Here is a 15891-nt window from a genome sequence, read left to right as displayed (position 1 = left end):
TGGCTCTGGAGAGCATTACCCTGGGTCTCTGGTTTACTGACAATACCACTACGCCACCGCCTCCCCAAGTAAATCTTACTTGGTAGACATTAATCTTAACCCAGCTATGATTGCACTGTTGATTAATTAATCAAGTTATATTAACCTGTTTTTCATACTGGCAACGCACAGATTTGTTTTCCATCTTTCAAACTGGAATACGAAGCAAATGTTGCCTTAAATTTATCAGAAGTCCTTTTTTTACTGAATTAAGTGACCGTTGGACCACAGACTGAGACAATGAGTAACCTGACATGGAGTGGCCACCTGAGATAGGCTTCGATTGATGAATATAACATCTGGTTGATAGCTGATGAGGAGACACCATCAAAAGATGCAGAAACGACTTGGATATTGGGAAGTATGCACAGCCTCATGGTGCTTGTGAGAAGGGTTGATAGTGGTTGAGATGCATTTTGAGAACCAGGCCTAGAAAGACTGGACCGGAGCCAGAAATTTGGCTGAAGAGGGATGTTGCATCAAGGGCCCGATGCCGCAGTGGAATAGTCACCACTAAAGCCCGGGGTGGGGGGGTGAAGGGTCACGGACGAGTGACTGACCGTATTGCCCACCTGCCGAAAGCTTACTCGGTGACTTAGCAATGTGCGTAGTAGCAAGGGGTGGTAGCACAGTGGTTAGCACTGTTGCTTCACAGCACCAGGGTCCCAGGTTCGATTCCCGGTCTTGGGTCACTATCTGGGGGGAGTCTGCACGTTCTCCCCGTGTCTGCGTGCGTTTCCTCCGGGTGCTCCCGTTTCCTCCCACAAGCCCCGAAAGACGTGCTTGTTGGGTGAATTGGACATTCTGAATTCTCCCTCTGTGTACCCAAGCGGGCGCCGGAATGTGGCGACCAGGGAATTTTCACAGTAACTTCATTGCGGTGTTAATGTAAGCCTACTTGAGACACTAATAAAGATTATTATCATGACATATGTTCCAGGTTTGGGGAGCTGACCTGGAACAGACCAAATTGGGGTTATTGTTTGTGTTTAAACAAAAATATGGCTTCCTTCATATCTTTCTCCTTTGAACATAGTTAGCTTTCTTTCCCCAGCATGGCTCCAAACCTCGGTGAGACTCTGAAGGAGACTCTCTCATGGCCATTCCTTACAGGGTCTACACCTCCACCCAAACTGTGACCTAGAACATAGAACATAGAACATAGAACAGTACAGCACAGAACAGGCCCTTCGGCCCTCAATGTTGTGCCGAGCCATGATCACCCTACTCAAACCCACGTATCCACCCTATACCCGTAACCCAACAACCCCCCCTTAACCTTACTTTTATTAGGACACTACGGGCAATTTAGCATGGCCAATCCACCTAACCCGCACATCTTTGGACTGTGGGAGGAAACCGGAGCACCCGGAGGAAACCCACGCACACAGGGGGAGGACGTGCAGACTCCACACAGACAGTGACCCAGCCGGGAATCGAACCTGGGACCCTGGAGCTGTGAAGCATTTATGCTAACCACCATGCTACCCTGCTGCCCCTGGGAGGGAAAATTATTGCTGGGGAATAAAAACGAGTTGAGAGACCGGATTAGCCTATTCCTGACATTTCTGCTTCTTATACCGTTTCTTATACCGAGTTAGGAGTTTGACATATAAGGAAAAGTTAACAAAAGGTGGGACTTTTCTTTTGCAGAGAGGAGTGGTTGCGCTTATTTAAGGACAACTGGCAAATCCAACATGGGCAGAATGATTCAATTACCAGGATTGATGTATTTAAAATGAGGTTGTTCAGTGTGGGCAGAGTTTCCCCACCTAAAGGGATATTGGGCAGAATTTTACAGACATGTCGAGGCAGGGGGCAATCGGCCAACAAACATCCAATCACTTCAATGGGATTGTTAAATCCAGCTTTCGCAAAATTTCACCCATCGATGGCAGGGTGGCTCAATGTGGTAACTAGGCTCAGTTAGTGGCCATGGCAACGCTAACAGCACACTAAGGTTACCAATTCAACCCTCACGTTAGGTCGATCAATGCGGTAACCTTTTCTTTATTCTTTAACGTCCCTTGAGAAGGTGGTGACAGTGAGCTGCCCTCCTGAACGGCTGCACTCTGCATAGTGTAGGTACACCCACAGTGCTGTTAGGGAGTGAATTCCAGGATTTTGACCCAGCGACAGCGAAGGAACGGCGATATGTATCCAAGTCAGGATGGCGTGTGGCTTGGAGAGATATCTGCAGCTGGCGGAGGCTGGCCCTGTCCTGAGTGGTTAGAAAGGTGTTGTCGAACGAGCCTTGGGAAGTGGCTGCAGTCCATCTTATAGATAGTACACATTGTTGCTATGAACAAAGAACAATACAGCACAGGAACAGGCCCTCCAAGCCTGTACTGGTTATGGTACCACCCTTGCCCAAAACCCTTGGCACTTCCTCGTGCCATTATCCTCTATACCCAACCTATCCATGTATTTGTCAAGATGCCTTTTGAACGCCGTTAATATATCTACTTCCACAACCTCTCCTGGCAACGTGTTCCAGGCACTCACCACTTCCTGCATAAAAATCCTGCCTCACACATCTCCTCTAAACTTTGCCCCATGGACCTTAAACCTATGCCCCCTGGTGATTGACCCCTCCACCCTGGGAAAGAGTACCTGCCCATCCACTCTATCCATGCCCCTCATAATCTTGTAAACGTCTATCAGGTCGCCCCTCAACCTCCGTCGTTCTAATGAAAACAGTCCAAGTCTATTCAGCCTCTCCGCATAGCTAACACCTCCCAGACCAGGCAACATCCTGGTAAACGTCCGCTGCACCCTCTCCAAAGCCTCCACATATGGGGTGCTAGTGGTGGAGGGAGTGACTGTTTAAGACGGTGAATGGATGCCAATCAGGCGGGCTGCTTTGTCCTGGGTGGTATTGAGCTTCTTCAGTGTCGTTGGACACATCCAGACGAGTAGTGAATATTCCATCACACTCCTGACTTATGCCTTGGAGCTGGACAGACTCTGGGGAGTCAGGAAGTGAGTTACTCAACACCAAATTCCCAGTCTCTGACTGCTTAGAGTCATAGAATCCCTGCAGTGCAGAAGGAGGCCATTTGGCCCATTGATTCTACACCAACCCGCTGAACGAACACCCTACCAAGGCTCTCACTCCCCCTCCCTATCCCTGTAACCTCATAACCCCACTTAACCTTTTGGACACTAAGGGGCAATTTAACGTGACCAATCCACCTAACCTGCACATCTTTGGACTGTGGGAGGAAACCGGAGCACCCGGAGGAAGCCCACGCACACACGGGGAGAAAGTGCAGAGACCACACAGACAGTGACCCAAGCCGGGAATCGAACCTGGGACCCTGGCGCCGTGAAGCCACTGTGCTACCGTGCCACCCATCAGTCGTATTGTAGTCAGCGTTTATATGGCTGGGCCAGCTCAATTTCTGTTCAATGGTAACGAGCAGCATGTTGATGGTGGGAGGTTCAGCACAGTTAATGCAGTTGAATGTCCAAGGGAGATGATTAAATTCTCTCTTATTGGAGATGGTCATTACCTCGCACATGAGCGGTGTGACTGTTACCTGCCACTTATCAGCCTAAGCCTGAAAGTTGTCCAGGTCTTACTGCACACAGGCAGGCTGGCTATCCGAGGAGACGCAAACCACAATAAGCTTGGTTAGTGGCCAAGCCAACACAGCAAGCACACTAATTGTAGACTAAAACCTCACTTTAAAACTCTGACACATTCGTCTTGTCATACTGAGCAAGTGGTTGAGGCGCAAAACTGAGACACGGTCCACCCAGTGGATGTTGAGGCTGCAAATAATAATAATCGCTTACTGTCGCAAGTAGGCTTCAATGAAGTTACTGTGAAAAGCCCCTAGTCGCCACATCCCAGCGCCTGTTCGGGAATTGAACCCGCGCTGCTGGCCTTGTTCAGCATTACAAGCCAGCTGCTTAGCCCACTGTGCTAAACCAGCCCCTAAATTGAAGGAAGAAGCGTTTCCAACTAGTGTCTTGACCAACATTCCTCCCTCAACCATCATTACCCATCTGAATAAATATTAAATGAACTGGTCACTCATTCCGTTGCCGTTTGGGAGAATATGCGCGAGTGACTGCACTGCCCCTGGAGTAATGACCCAGGGAACACAATTTCACTTTTCATTGTGACAAACTGAAAGCTTGAATTCAGCTGATAACAATCTTGATTTAGAAAGAGAGCTGTACTCTGATACCACCGTTCTCGATTCCAGTATATCCCCAAAGTGCTTTTACACCCAATGAAGCATTTCTGGAATACAGTCACGTCATCCCGGAAGCTGGGTGATGCCGCTGTTTGTGCTCTTGCTGCTCTCCTTCACCCAGGCCCGTCAGCATATCCTTCCATTCCCCTTTCCCCTCATGAGTTCATCTAGCTTCCCTTCAAATGCATCTGCGCTATCCACCTCAACAAACCAGCAGCCATCTCGTTCAGCAATCCCAACCCCTCCCCCCCCACCCCTCCTCAAACCCGTGACCTCGATGACCCGGAAGTACAACGGCAGCAGGGGTTTGTGCCCACGCCATCCTTATTTGGACATTTCCTGGGTGCTCCTTCATCATCGCCCCATCAAAGTCCTGGAACTCCCTCCCTCAGGTAAGGGGGCACTTACCTCAAGAAGAGATGTCAAGAATTGCCGAAAATTATTTGAGGCGGGTGGAATTCTTCTAATGCAGTGTTTTTACCTTTAGAGTTGTCGCTGACTCAGGGTTCATTAACACCAGAGGCGCAATAAAAATCAAACCAGCAATGTCATTTTGTCTCTCAGAAACAACATAGGTTGCAATCAACGCTCCCTGAAAGGCAAGAGGAGACAGAGTTACAACAGCAACCCCATCGGGCAAAGCCCTGGACGTTCTCAGGGGCGTAACTGATAGCTCAGGGGGTGTAGGTGCTACTCAATGTAGTGTGAGACCACAGGTGGGGTGGATGAGTGTGTGGGGGGGGTGGGGGGGGGGGAGGTCCAGCTATGATTCCTGGGGCTGAATTTGACGTGCGCCCTGGCGGGTGTGTTACCTGCGGGGATGGGGCGGGGTCACATAAAATAGTGTGAAGCACGTAAACCCATTGCACCTCTTTCCTGCCCACCCCCAGGTTTTTACCCCAATAATTGGAGGGGGGGGGGGGAGCGACAGGCTGCCAATTCTGGTCGTGCACACTGCATTTAAATGAATAATTCTCAGTCAAGTCAGTTAGGTTGGTTATCAAGCCAATTAACCCAGATAATACACTGTCCACGTCATAAAACGTTTGGTGTGGGCTGCAGGAAAGGGCAATCCTGGCTTTTAGAACATAGAACATACAATGCAGAAGGAGGCCATTCAGCCCATCGAGTCTGCACCGACCCACTTAAGCCCTCACTTCCACCTTATCTCCGTAACCCCTCCTAACCTTTTGGACACTAAGGGCAATTTAGCATTGGCAATCCACCTAACCCGCATATCTTTGGACTGTGGGAGGAAACCGGAGCACCCGGAGGAAACCCACGCAGACACGGGGAGAACATGCAGACTCCGCACAGACAGTGACCCAGTGGAGAATCGAATCTGGGACCCTGGTGCTAGGACAGTAACCCTGGGACAGTGCTAGCCACTTGTGCTACCGTGCTGCCTGTGGTGAATGTATTATGATAATTCACACTATGTCTTTCTTATTGCAGTAGCATTATCCGACCACTATGGGGAGTAGCTCTGGGAATGCTCAGGAGCTTGTACAGGGCTCCACCCTAGGCTCCACCCACGACTCCTCCCCTAGTGCTGCTGTATAAATACCCTTGTCCAGAGTCAGCCTGCAGTTCACTGAGAGTTCATCAACGGGTAACAGGCTGGCTCTGTAGTAAGTCGATTAAAGCCTAGATTCATATCGGAAACACGTGTCTGGTGAATTGATGGTTCCATCAATTTAATCGACTTAAGAACATTCAAGATCGATCATGGAATCAGCCCTCAAGCCTGGACGCCTGGAACTTGACCCGCAGGATGCAGAGGCTAAAGAAATCTTCTCCCACTGGCTGCGGTGCTTCAAGGCCTACCTGGCAGAAGCGAGCACAGCCGAAACGACAGAGGAACAGAAGTTGAGTCTACTGCACGCGAGGGTGAGCCACAGAATCTCTACACAACTAAACTCGGCCGGTTCATATACTGCAGCGCTAGCAGTACTCGATAAGATATATGTGGGGCCCATTAACGAAGTTTACGCACGCCATGTGTTCACGACTCGCCGCCAGCGGCCTACAGAATCACTCGCCGAATTTCTAAAGGAACTGAATAATTTGTCCAATGACTGTAATTATCAAGCGGTCAACGCAGCTGAACACAGAGAACTTGCTGTACGCGATGTTTTTGTAGCGGGCCTCAGGTCTAATTATGTGCGTCAACGATTGCTGGAAAAGGGGGCCCAAGACTTAGAAACGACCGTGGAAGCTGCTACCATGATGGAGGTCTCCTTCCGCAGCCTTAACTCGTTCCCCGCGGACCCCGCGACCCAATCATGGTCCCCCGACCAGCGACTCCCTCAGGCCTGTGCTACGCGGCCGCCCAGCCACCATGCTGCCCCAGCCAGCCACTATGCTGCTCCAGCCTGCCATTTCTGTGGCCAGAACCAGCACCCGCGGCAGCACTGCCCGGCCCGCAACGTGACCTGCAGCAGCTGCGGGCGGAAAGGCCATTACGCAAGAGTGTGCCTCGCTAAAAGGGCCCCTGCTTCCAGCTCCCCAGGGCACAAAGTAATCGCTCCCCTCATCCGCAGGCCCGCAGGGCCCGAAACGCTGCGGCCTATGCCCCGACTCCGTCCCCTCCAGCCACGTGCGATCCATGGGGGCCGCCATCTTCGCAAACCTCCACCACACGGCCGGCCACGTGCGACTCATGCGGGCCACCATCTTGGACGCCATCTTCCTCGCCGCCGCTACATGCGATCCACGGGCTCCGACCTGCATGTCCACGCTCGGACAACTCATCGGGAGAGTACGACTATGAACTCAGAGGGCAGTCATCACGGGGCCACTCCAGCACAGCTGATCGAGCCGCCGACTACCCACAACTCAGCGCCGTCACTCTGGACCAATCACGCCCAAGGCATCTGCAAAATTCGATGGCAGAGGTCCAGATCAATGGGTACAAACGCCATGCCTCTTCGACTCCGGGAGCATTGAGAGCTTCATACCAGACCTGGTAAGACGCTGTTCACTCCCCGTTTTCCCCGTGCAGCAAACTATCGCGCTCGCTTCAGGCTCCCATTCGGTCCAGATCCAGGGGCGCACCGCCGCGACACTCACAATCCGAGGCGTTAACTACTCTAAATTCAAACTCTACGTTTTGCCCAAACTCTGCGCGCCACTCTTATTAGGCCTAGACTTCCAATGTAACCTCAAGAGCCTCACCCTCAGCTTCGGCGGGCCCCTGCCCCCACTCGCTATCTGCAGCCTCGCTACGCTGCGAATCCCCCCCCCTCCTCTCTTCGCCAATCTCACAAAGGACTGTAAACCGGTAGCCACTCGTAGCAGGCGGTATAGCCTGCAGGATAGGGTGTTTATCAGAGCAGAGGTCCGAAGGCTTCTCAGTGAGGGGATTATAGAGGCCAGCAATAGTCCCTGGAGAGCTCAGGTGAAGGTCGTTAAGACCGGGGAAAAATTCCGCACGATTGTCGACTATAGTCAGACCATAAATAGATTTACGCTCCTCGACGCGTATCCCCTCCCCAGGATTGCAGACATGGTAAACCAGATCGCCCAGTACCGGTTCTTTTCCACGGTGGATCTGAAGTCTGCATACCACCAGCTCCCAATCCGCCCGGAGGACCGCCACTACACGGCATTCGAGGCCGATGGCCGCCTCTTCCATTTCCTCCGTTCCCTTTTGGCGTCACTAATGGGGTCTCGGTGTTCCAACGAGCAATGGACCGAATGGTGGACCAGTACGGGCCGCGGGCCACGTTTCCGTACTTGGACAATGTTGCCATCTGCGGCTATGACCAGCAGGACCACGACGTCAACCTCCACCGTTTTCTCCAGACGGCACAGAAACTGAATCTCACGGACAACAAGGAGAAATGCGTTTTCCGCACAACCAGACTAGCCATCCTCGGCTATGTCGTGGAAAACGGATGCTGGGCCCAGACCCGGACCGTATGCGCCCCCTCTTAGAACTCCCTCGCCCTCATTGCCCCAAGGCCCTCAAACGGTGCTTGGATTTCTTTTCCTACTACGCCCAGTGGGTCCCTCAATATGCTGACAAAGCCCGCCCACTCTTTAGGACCACACGATTTCCCCTGTCAGCCGAGGCACGCCAGGCCTTCGACGGCATCAAGGAGGACATCGCCAAAGCGGCCATGCGGGCGGTGGATGAATCCACTCCCTTTCAGGTAGAGAGCGACGCCTCAGAGGTAGCTCTTGCAGCCACTTTAAATCAGGCAGGGAGACCAGTTGCATTTTTCTCCCGTACCCTCTCCGCTTCAGACCTCCGACACTCCTCAGTCGAGAAAGAAGCACAAGCCATTGTGGAGGCTATCCGTCACTAGAGGCACTACCTCGCAGGTAGGAGGTTCACCCTCATCACCGACCAAAGATCGGTTGCCTTCATGTTCGACAACTCGCAAAGGGGCAAAATTAAAAACGACAAAATTCTGAGGTGGAGGATTGAACTCTCCACCTACAATTACAACATTAAGTATCGACCCGGGAAGCTCAACGAGCTGCCGGATGCCCTATCCCGCGGGACATGCGCCAGCGCGCAGATTGACCGATTGAAAGTCATCCACAATGACCTCTGCCACCCGGGGGTCACCTGGCTCGCCCACTACATCAGGGCCCGAAACGTACCTTTCTCCAACGAGGAGGTAAAAGCGGTCACCAGGGACTGCCCGATCTGTGCGGAGTGCAAACCGCACATCTATAGACCAGACAGGGCCCACCTGGTCAAGGCTTCTAGGCCCTTTGAATGCCTCGCGATTGATTTCAAAGGGCCATTTCCCTCAACTAACAAGAACGTTTATTTTTTAAACGTCGTAGACGAGTTCTCCCGTTTCCCATTCGCTATCCCGTGCCCCGACATGACCTCCCACACAGTCATTAGGGCCCTGCATAGCATCTTCACCCTGTTTGGTTTCCCCAGCTACGTACACAGCGACCGGGGTTCGTCCTTCATGAGCGACGAGCTGCGTCAGTACCTTCTCGACAAAGGCATTGCCTCGAGCAGGACTACCAGCTACAACCCCAGGGGGAACGGGCAGGTGAAGAGGGAGACGCGACGGTCTGGAAGACCGTCCTACTGACCCTCCCGTCTAGAAAGCTCCAAGTCTCCCAGTGGCAGGAAGTCCTCCCAGACGCGCTTTACGCTATTAGGCCCCTTTTGTGCACAGCGACCAATCAGACCCCTCACGAGAGGCTCTTCATTTTTTCCAGGGGCACTACCACGGAGGTCTCACTTCCGGCATGGCTGAGGACACCGGGACCCGTACCTCTGAGGAAACACGTCAGGGCGCACAAAACTGACCCCGTTGTTGAGAAGGTGCGCCTGCTCCACTCCAACCCCCAGTACGCATTCGTCGAGTTACCTGACGGCCGTCAGGACACGGTATCCCTCCGGGATCTGGCACCCGCCGGATCCAGCGCCCCCTCTACCCCCACAGAAGGACCTCTCACCCTACACCCCATGCTGCCGCCCCCTCGCGCTCCCGAGCCCGCGAGCTCGCTCCACCAGTTCCGCGCACCCGCGCCGGCCAGCCCCCAGCGCCCCCAGTCCCCGGTCGAACCAGGAGAGTATGAAGCTCAGGTACAACCCTCCCTGGAGTCCGCCATCGTACCCCAGCACACTACACCCATCCAGCCACCGCAAGAGGCTGCAACCCCAGTGCTCCGCAGATCTCAACGGACAATTCGACCACCGGACAGACTGACTTTATAGACTAGACCACCACCCCCGCCGGACTTGATTTTTTTGCAGGGGGTGAATGTGGTGGATGTAATATGATAATTCGCACTATGTCTTTGTAAGCACAGTAGCGTTATCCGACCACTAGGGGGAGTAGCTCTGGGAAGGCTCAGGAGCTTGTACAGGGCTCCACCCTTGGCTCCGCCCATGACTCCTCCCCCTAGTGTTGCTGTATAAATACCCTGGTCCAGAGTCAGCCTGCAGTTCACTGAGAGTTCATCAACGGGTAACAGGCTGGCTCTGTAGTAAGTCGATTAAAGCCTAGATTCATATCAGAAACACGTGTCTGGTGAATTGATGGTTCCATCACTGCCCTTTTCTGATCACACTTCAGTTGGATTAGCCCTCCCTTTCATACCTGCCCACTCTGGCCCTTAAACCCACCACTTGCCCCCTCCCCACTCCCCCTTACCCCTCTCCCTTACCGACCCAACCTCTAACGTATATGAGACTAATTGAAGAAAACCTGACACTGAGTTTCTTATGGAGGTATAAGGTGGTCCGAGGAAGGTTTTAAGATGAGAGAGCGTTTGAGAGACAAAGAGGCTAAAGGTGGTCATTCGAGAACATGGGGCCCAGGCAGCTGAGAGCAAGGCCGTCAATGGTGGGGTGAAGGAAGTGGGGGGATGGACAAGAGACCAAAACTGGTGGAACGCAGAGTTCGCAGAGGATTGTAGGGCTGGCGGAAGTCACAGAGAGAGAGAGGCTCCATTTGGCTTCGATGGAAACATCAATGTGCTGCCACTCGATTGGCGTATTTCACTCACACTGGCACAGGTGAGAGTCAGGTTGGCAGAGACTCCTGCGGGTGGATTTCAGGTGAGGCCTGGATGGGGCTTCACTGAGACACACATCCAGGATCAGGTGTGAGCGAGAATCTGAGGGACTATTAGAAAAACAAAGGTAGTTATAATGAATTTATATTTGTTAAATATTAGATAAGATATAGTTTAATTTAATGTTGCTGTGTAAGGAAGGGTTATTTGATAGTTATATTCCTGTTCGACAAAGGTGTTTGCATTTGGGGTTTTAGTGGTTTCAGAGGGAGGGGGTTGGCCAAATTTAATGATGTATAATTGGGCGGCAAATATAGCCATGGTAAGGAAGTGGGTAGTGGGAGAGGGGTCGGTTTGGGAGCGGATGGAGGCAGCTTCTGGTTAGGTGATTAGTTTGGGAACGCTGTTGACGGCGCCTCTGCCATTCTCGCCGACCAGTTACTCCAAAAGCTCGGTGGTAGTGGCAGCCCTGAGGGTGTGGGGGACAGTGGCGACGGCACTTGAGGCTTGAGGGGGCCTTGGTCTGGGCCCCGATCTGTGGGAATCACAGGTTCTCTCCGGGGAAATTCGACGGGGGGTTTCAGGGTTGGCGGAGGGCGGGAATTGAGGGGTGATGAGCCATTAATTGCACGAGAGACGAGTTGCTATACAAAAGCTTTAATAAGCTAGAACTTAGCCCTGCGGTCGACTACAATAAAATGGACGACCGCCGGGCGTTCAGACTATTTATACCTCGGTATGGAGGCGTGGTTAACTCAGCCTCTCGACCAATCGGAGAGCTGTCACATGACTGGTCTCAACCAATCGGTTGAGAGACACATGACCGACCAGGGCCAATGGTAAGCCGGTGTTCTGCACCAATGGCAGACAGCTATGCAAATCATACCACCACAAGGGGTTTGGAGATTTGTTCGCAGACGGCTGCTTCCCGAGTTTGGAAGGACTGGTGGAGGAGTATGAGTTGCCCTGCGGAAATGGGTTCAGATATTTACAGGTGTGGAACTACCTGAGGAAGCAGGTGCCATCCTTTCCTGATCTGCCGTCCCCCCGGGGTTGCAGGACAAGGTGCTATCAAGAGCAGGGGTTGGAGAGGGCAGGGTGTCAGAGATATAGAAAGAATTGATGGATTGGGAGGGAGCCCTGATAGGCGTAGTTAAGGAAAAGTGGTTGGAGGAGCTCGGGGGAGAGCTAGAGGCTGGGTTGTAGGGGAAGCTTTGAGGAGGGTGAAATGGGGGTGAATGGGTCCTCCTCGTGCCAGGCTGAGTCTCAGTTAGTTTTTTAAAAATTTAGCGTACCCAATCAATTTTTTCCAATTAAGGGCAATTTAGCATGGCCAATCCACCTACCCTGCACATCTTTGGGTTGTGGGGGTGAAACCTATGCAAACACGGGGTGAATGTGCAAACTCCACACGGACAGTGACCCAGAGCCGGGATCGAACCTGGGACCTCGGCGCCGTGAGGCAACAGGGCTAACCACTGCGCCACCGTGCTGCCCTAGTTCTCAGTTAATTTAAGGTAGTCCACAGGACGCATGTGGCGGTGGCCGGAATGAGCAGTTTCTTTGAGGGGGTGGAGGATACGTGTGGGCGGTGTGGGGGGGGGGGGGGGGGGGGGGGGCTGCTTTGTTTTTCACATGTTTTGGGCCTGCCTGAAGTTGCAGAGATTTTGGCGGGGGTTCGCTGGCGTGATGTCGGAGGTGCTGAGGGTGAAGGTGGTTTCGGGTCCAGAATTGGCAGTGTTTGGAGCGTCGGAAGACCCGGCGGCCCAGGGTGGGAGAGAAGTGCCTTTGCCTCTTTGCTAGCCCGGAGACGGATCCTGTTGGGATGGAGGGACTCGGAGTCTCCGAAACCGGGGGAGTAGATGAGCGAGCTCGCGGGTTTACTTAGATTGGAGACAATTAAATTTGCCTGGAGGGGGTCGTTGAAGGGTATTGACTTCTTTCAGGACAGTTAACTCAGCGGGTTGGGGGGGGGGGGGAATTGGTTAACTAGGAAAAGTGGAGGCAGAGAGTATGGTAGGGAGGGCGGGACGCGGCTGTTGGCTCAAGTGGCTTCCTGTAGGTGCACATGCCATGATTATTACATCCCATTTCAATCAAACTTTGAAGACTGACCAGTTTGCCTGAACTCTAAAAACCGCAGCAGCCAATAATCAAACACTTGAGATGGGCTTCGGCACTGGGATATCCTCGGGACCATAGGGTAAGCGTGTGGATCAGTGGAGGGGACCTGGGCACGGTCTTCCTAATGTTCCGAGCAGGGTTCCGGGGTCTCGGGACCCCCACCGTGGCCGGGGTGTGAGTGTGCAAAGCCAGGTTCTCCAGCCCAGCTGGCTTGGTGGATGGCACTCCGAGTGAAGGAAGGACACAGAAGGAGGCTTAGGGGATTTAATGGTCCCGGGGTGGAAGCCTTAACTCATTGATGGACTCTCTCCTTCTCCAGATATAACAGTCCGGCTGGCTATGCCAGTCCTGCAGAGGCTGCCCTCGCAGCCCAGGTGGCCAGATACCTGAGAAGGTGGCAGCAGCCTCTACTGGAGGCTGGAGGCGGCACCCCACGTACAGGGGTCTGCCGCACACCCTGAAGATCCGGCCGCCCATCAGGCCGAGGAGAAACCCAGAGGGGGACGCCAGCGACGGCTCAAGGTGTACAGGCAGCGTTGGTCTTTCGAGGAGATGACGGGCCGCATGTGCCACAGCTGAGTTCGTCTCAGCAAAGAGACAGTGCGGCATCTGTGCCACGTCCTGGCAGACGTGCAGTCCTGGCTGATGACTGCGGAGGCCTGAGACAGAGGCGGAGATCCGATATAATGAGACCCACGTTGTCACCCGTGCTGTCATTGAGCGGAGCATCGGACTGCTGAAAATGCGGTTCCAATGCTTGGTCTGCTCTGGTGGTGCCCTACAGTACACTCCCCAGTGGTCGCCCGCTTTGTGGTGGTCCGCAGTGCTCAACACAACCTGGCACAGGGGTGGAAGGTGGGGGAGCGGAGGGCAAGAGGGGTGTAGGCAGGCCCGCTGTGAAGAGGCAGGTGTAACATGTTGTAATTGTGACCATTTGACATTTCCAATTCCCCTAGCTACACATAGTGCCCCCCCCAGTATCCACTCAGTGATCCTCTCTCTTGATCTTCCGTGGTCTAGTGCTACATCTAGGTGTGTCTGTAGGATGTGATGCACATCAGAGGTGGAGGCAGGCTGCCGCTTTCCACCCCCTGTGGCCTTTCATCACCTTGATGGACATCCTCTGGAGGACCTGGAGCTGGAGCCCTGGAGGGGTGGCAGGTGGAACTGATGCCATGTGGTAACGTATACCCTGGCAGCTCAGTGGAGGTGGTTGGTCTTCTTCAGACTTCAAACAGGGGCTGTTTAGCACACTGGGCTAAATCGCTGGCTTTGAAAGCAGACCAAGGTAGGCCGGTTCAATTCCCGTACCAGCCTCCCCGAACAGGCGCCGGAATGTGGCGACTAGGGGCTTTTCACAGTAACTTCATTGAAGTCTACTCGTGACAATAAGCGATTTTCATTTCATTTCCTGCACTGTCCGGTGGTTCCTCCTGGTCACGCTGCCCGAAATGACAGCCGCTGCCGCTGCCTCCCAGGCGGCATTGGTGACCCTACAGCTGGTCCTCCCACCCCCTTGGGGGAACAGGATGACCCGTCTCGCATCGATGGCATTGAGAAGCCTGGCCAGGCCGGCATCCACAAAGCAAAGAGCAGGATTGTGCGCTGCATTGCTCATGTGTCTACTGGGAGTGAGTGCTGAGGGAGTTTTTCAAAGCAGCTCCTCCTTGTTAGTGGCGAGTGCTGAGGTGCGAGTCTGGAGAATCAGACGGCGAGACAGCCAGGAATCGAGAGAAGCTTGTGGGGGCTCATTTCCAGCACTGAATGCCGTTGTATTCGGGCCACAATCTCACCAACATGGCCATCGAGAAACACCTGCCAATCGCGCCCAAAATATCACTTAGAAATGTTTCTGTTAAATCGCGCCCCCAGCCTGCGCACTGATTGAACATTACCTGCATTTAGAAACCTCCCTGTCTTGGTAAAGTTCTTAACTCTGTCTTAAATGATCAGCTCCTTATCCTGAGAGTGACCCCACGTTGTAGATTCCCTGACCAACAGAAACAACCTCTCCGTGTCCACTCCTCAGCATCTTGCATGTTCCTCTGCCAACATCTCTCATTCTGGTGAACTTCAGAAAATATAAACCCAGTTGACTCAGTCAGTCATCATAGGACAACCTCCTCATTCCAATTTAATGAACCTTTTCTGTACCAAATCCAATGCAAGTATATCCTTCCTGTCTCGGCCAGCTGTGTACAAAGGCAGATGTTTGTGACACCTAATCTCCAGTGTAGTGTTTAAATTTTTTTTCCAATTAAGGGAAACTTAGTGTGGCCAATCCACCTACTCTGCACATCTTTGGGTTGTGGAGGTGAGGCACACGCAGACACGGGGAGAATGTGAAACTCCACATGGACAGTGACCCGGGGAAGGGATCAAACCCGGGTCCTCGGCGCCATGAGGCAGCAGTGCTAGCTAGTGTGAGAACATGCCGCCCTTCCAGTGGAGTGTTAATGACACCACTGTTAGCTGCTCCAAAACACAATGGGTTTCAACCAGCGGTTTTATCAGCTCAATAACTCAACTTGGAACCATCCTGTCACATGACTGAGACTTGAGCTATCTGAATGCCTTTAATTATACAGAACTTCCCTCGGCAGGTTCTCTTCTCCCAGCTTTCCGAGGCCAATGTTTTATGGGCAGCCTTGGAAAAGGATGTGCTCAAGGTCATCCTATAGCAGGGAGGCATTAACACCACGGACTGGGAGGAGAAGGCTGCAGACTGCCTGGCATTGCTCCACCTAGTCCATCAAGGTGCAAGCCACTTTGAGGCCCAGCGACTTGACAGCAACACAGAACAGTGGGGGTAAGGGAAGGAAAGGAAAGCAAACCAGGGGCTGCGAGTTCCACTCCCCTGGGCAACAACATGCCCTTACTGCAGAAGAACTTGTGGATCCAGAATTGGACGCCTTGGTGATCTGAAGATTTATCAAGCCTGACGGACGTCATCCCTGATTTTGAGGGACGTCCGCGGCCGCTGAATTCCACACCTTTTGGATCTCATCTTCAGTCACTG

The 15891-nt window shown here is 53.0% G+C and overlaps 1 protein-coding gene across 5 annotated transcripts in view; it reads right to left on the bottom strand.

Moving 5' to 3' along the window:
- The window catches only part of LOC119973647 (monoglyceride lipase-like), a 79395-nt gene that overhangs the window by 14885 nt on the left and 48619 nt on the right, over positions 1–15891 (bottom strand). For 4 of the 5 annotated variants that reach the window (XM_038812027.1, XM_038812026.1, XM_038812030.1 and 1 more), the window contains one exon: positions 4729–4839. The exons of the other annotated variant lie outside the window; for it this stretch is intronic. In XM_038812027.1, the coding sequence (XP_038667955.1) occupies positions 4729–4839 (111 nt within the window). The remainder of the gene's footprint in view (positions 1–4728; positions 4840–15891) is intronic. 5 annotated transcript variants of the gene reach the window in all.

Source organism: Scyliorhinus canicula, chromosome 11, assembly GCF_902713615.1.
Source record: "Scyliorhinus canicula chromosome 11, sScyCan1.1, whole genome shotgun sequence".
Classification (NCBI taxonomy): Eukaryota; Metazoa; Chordata; class Chondrichthyes; order Carcharhiniformes; family Scyliorhinidae; genus Scyliorhinus; species Scyliorhinus canicula.
This window is presented reverse-complemented; position numbering and strand designations above follow the sequence as displayed.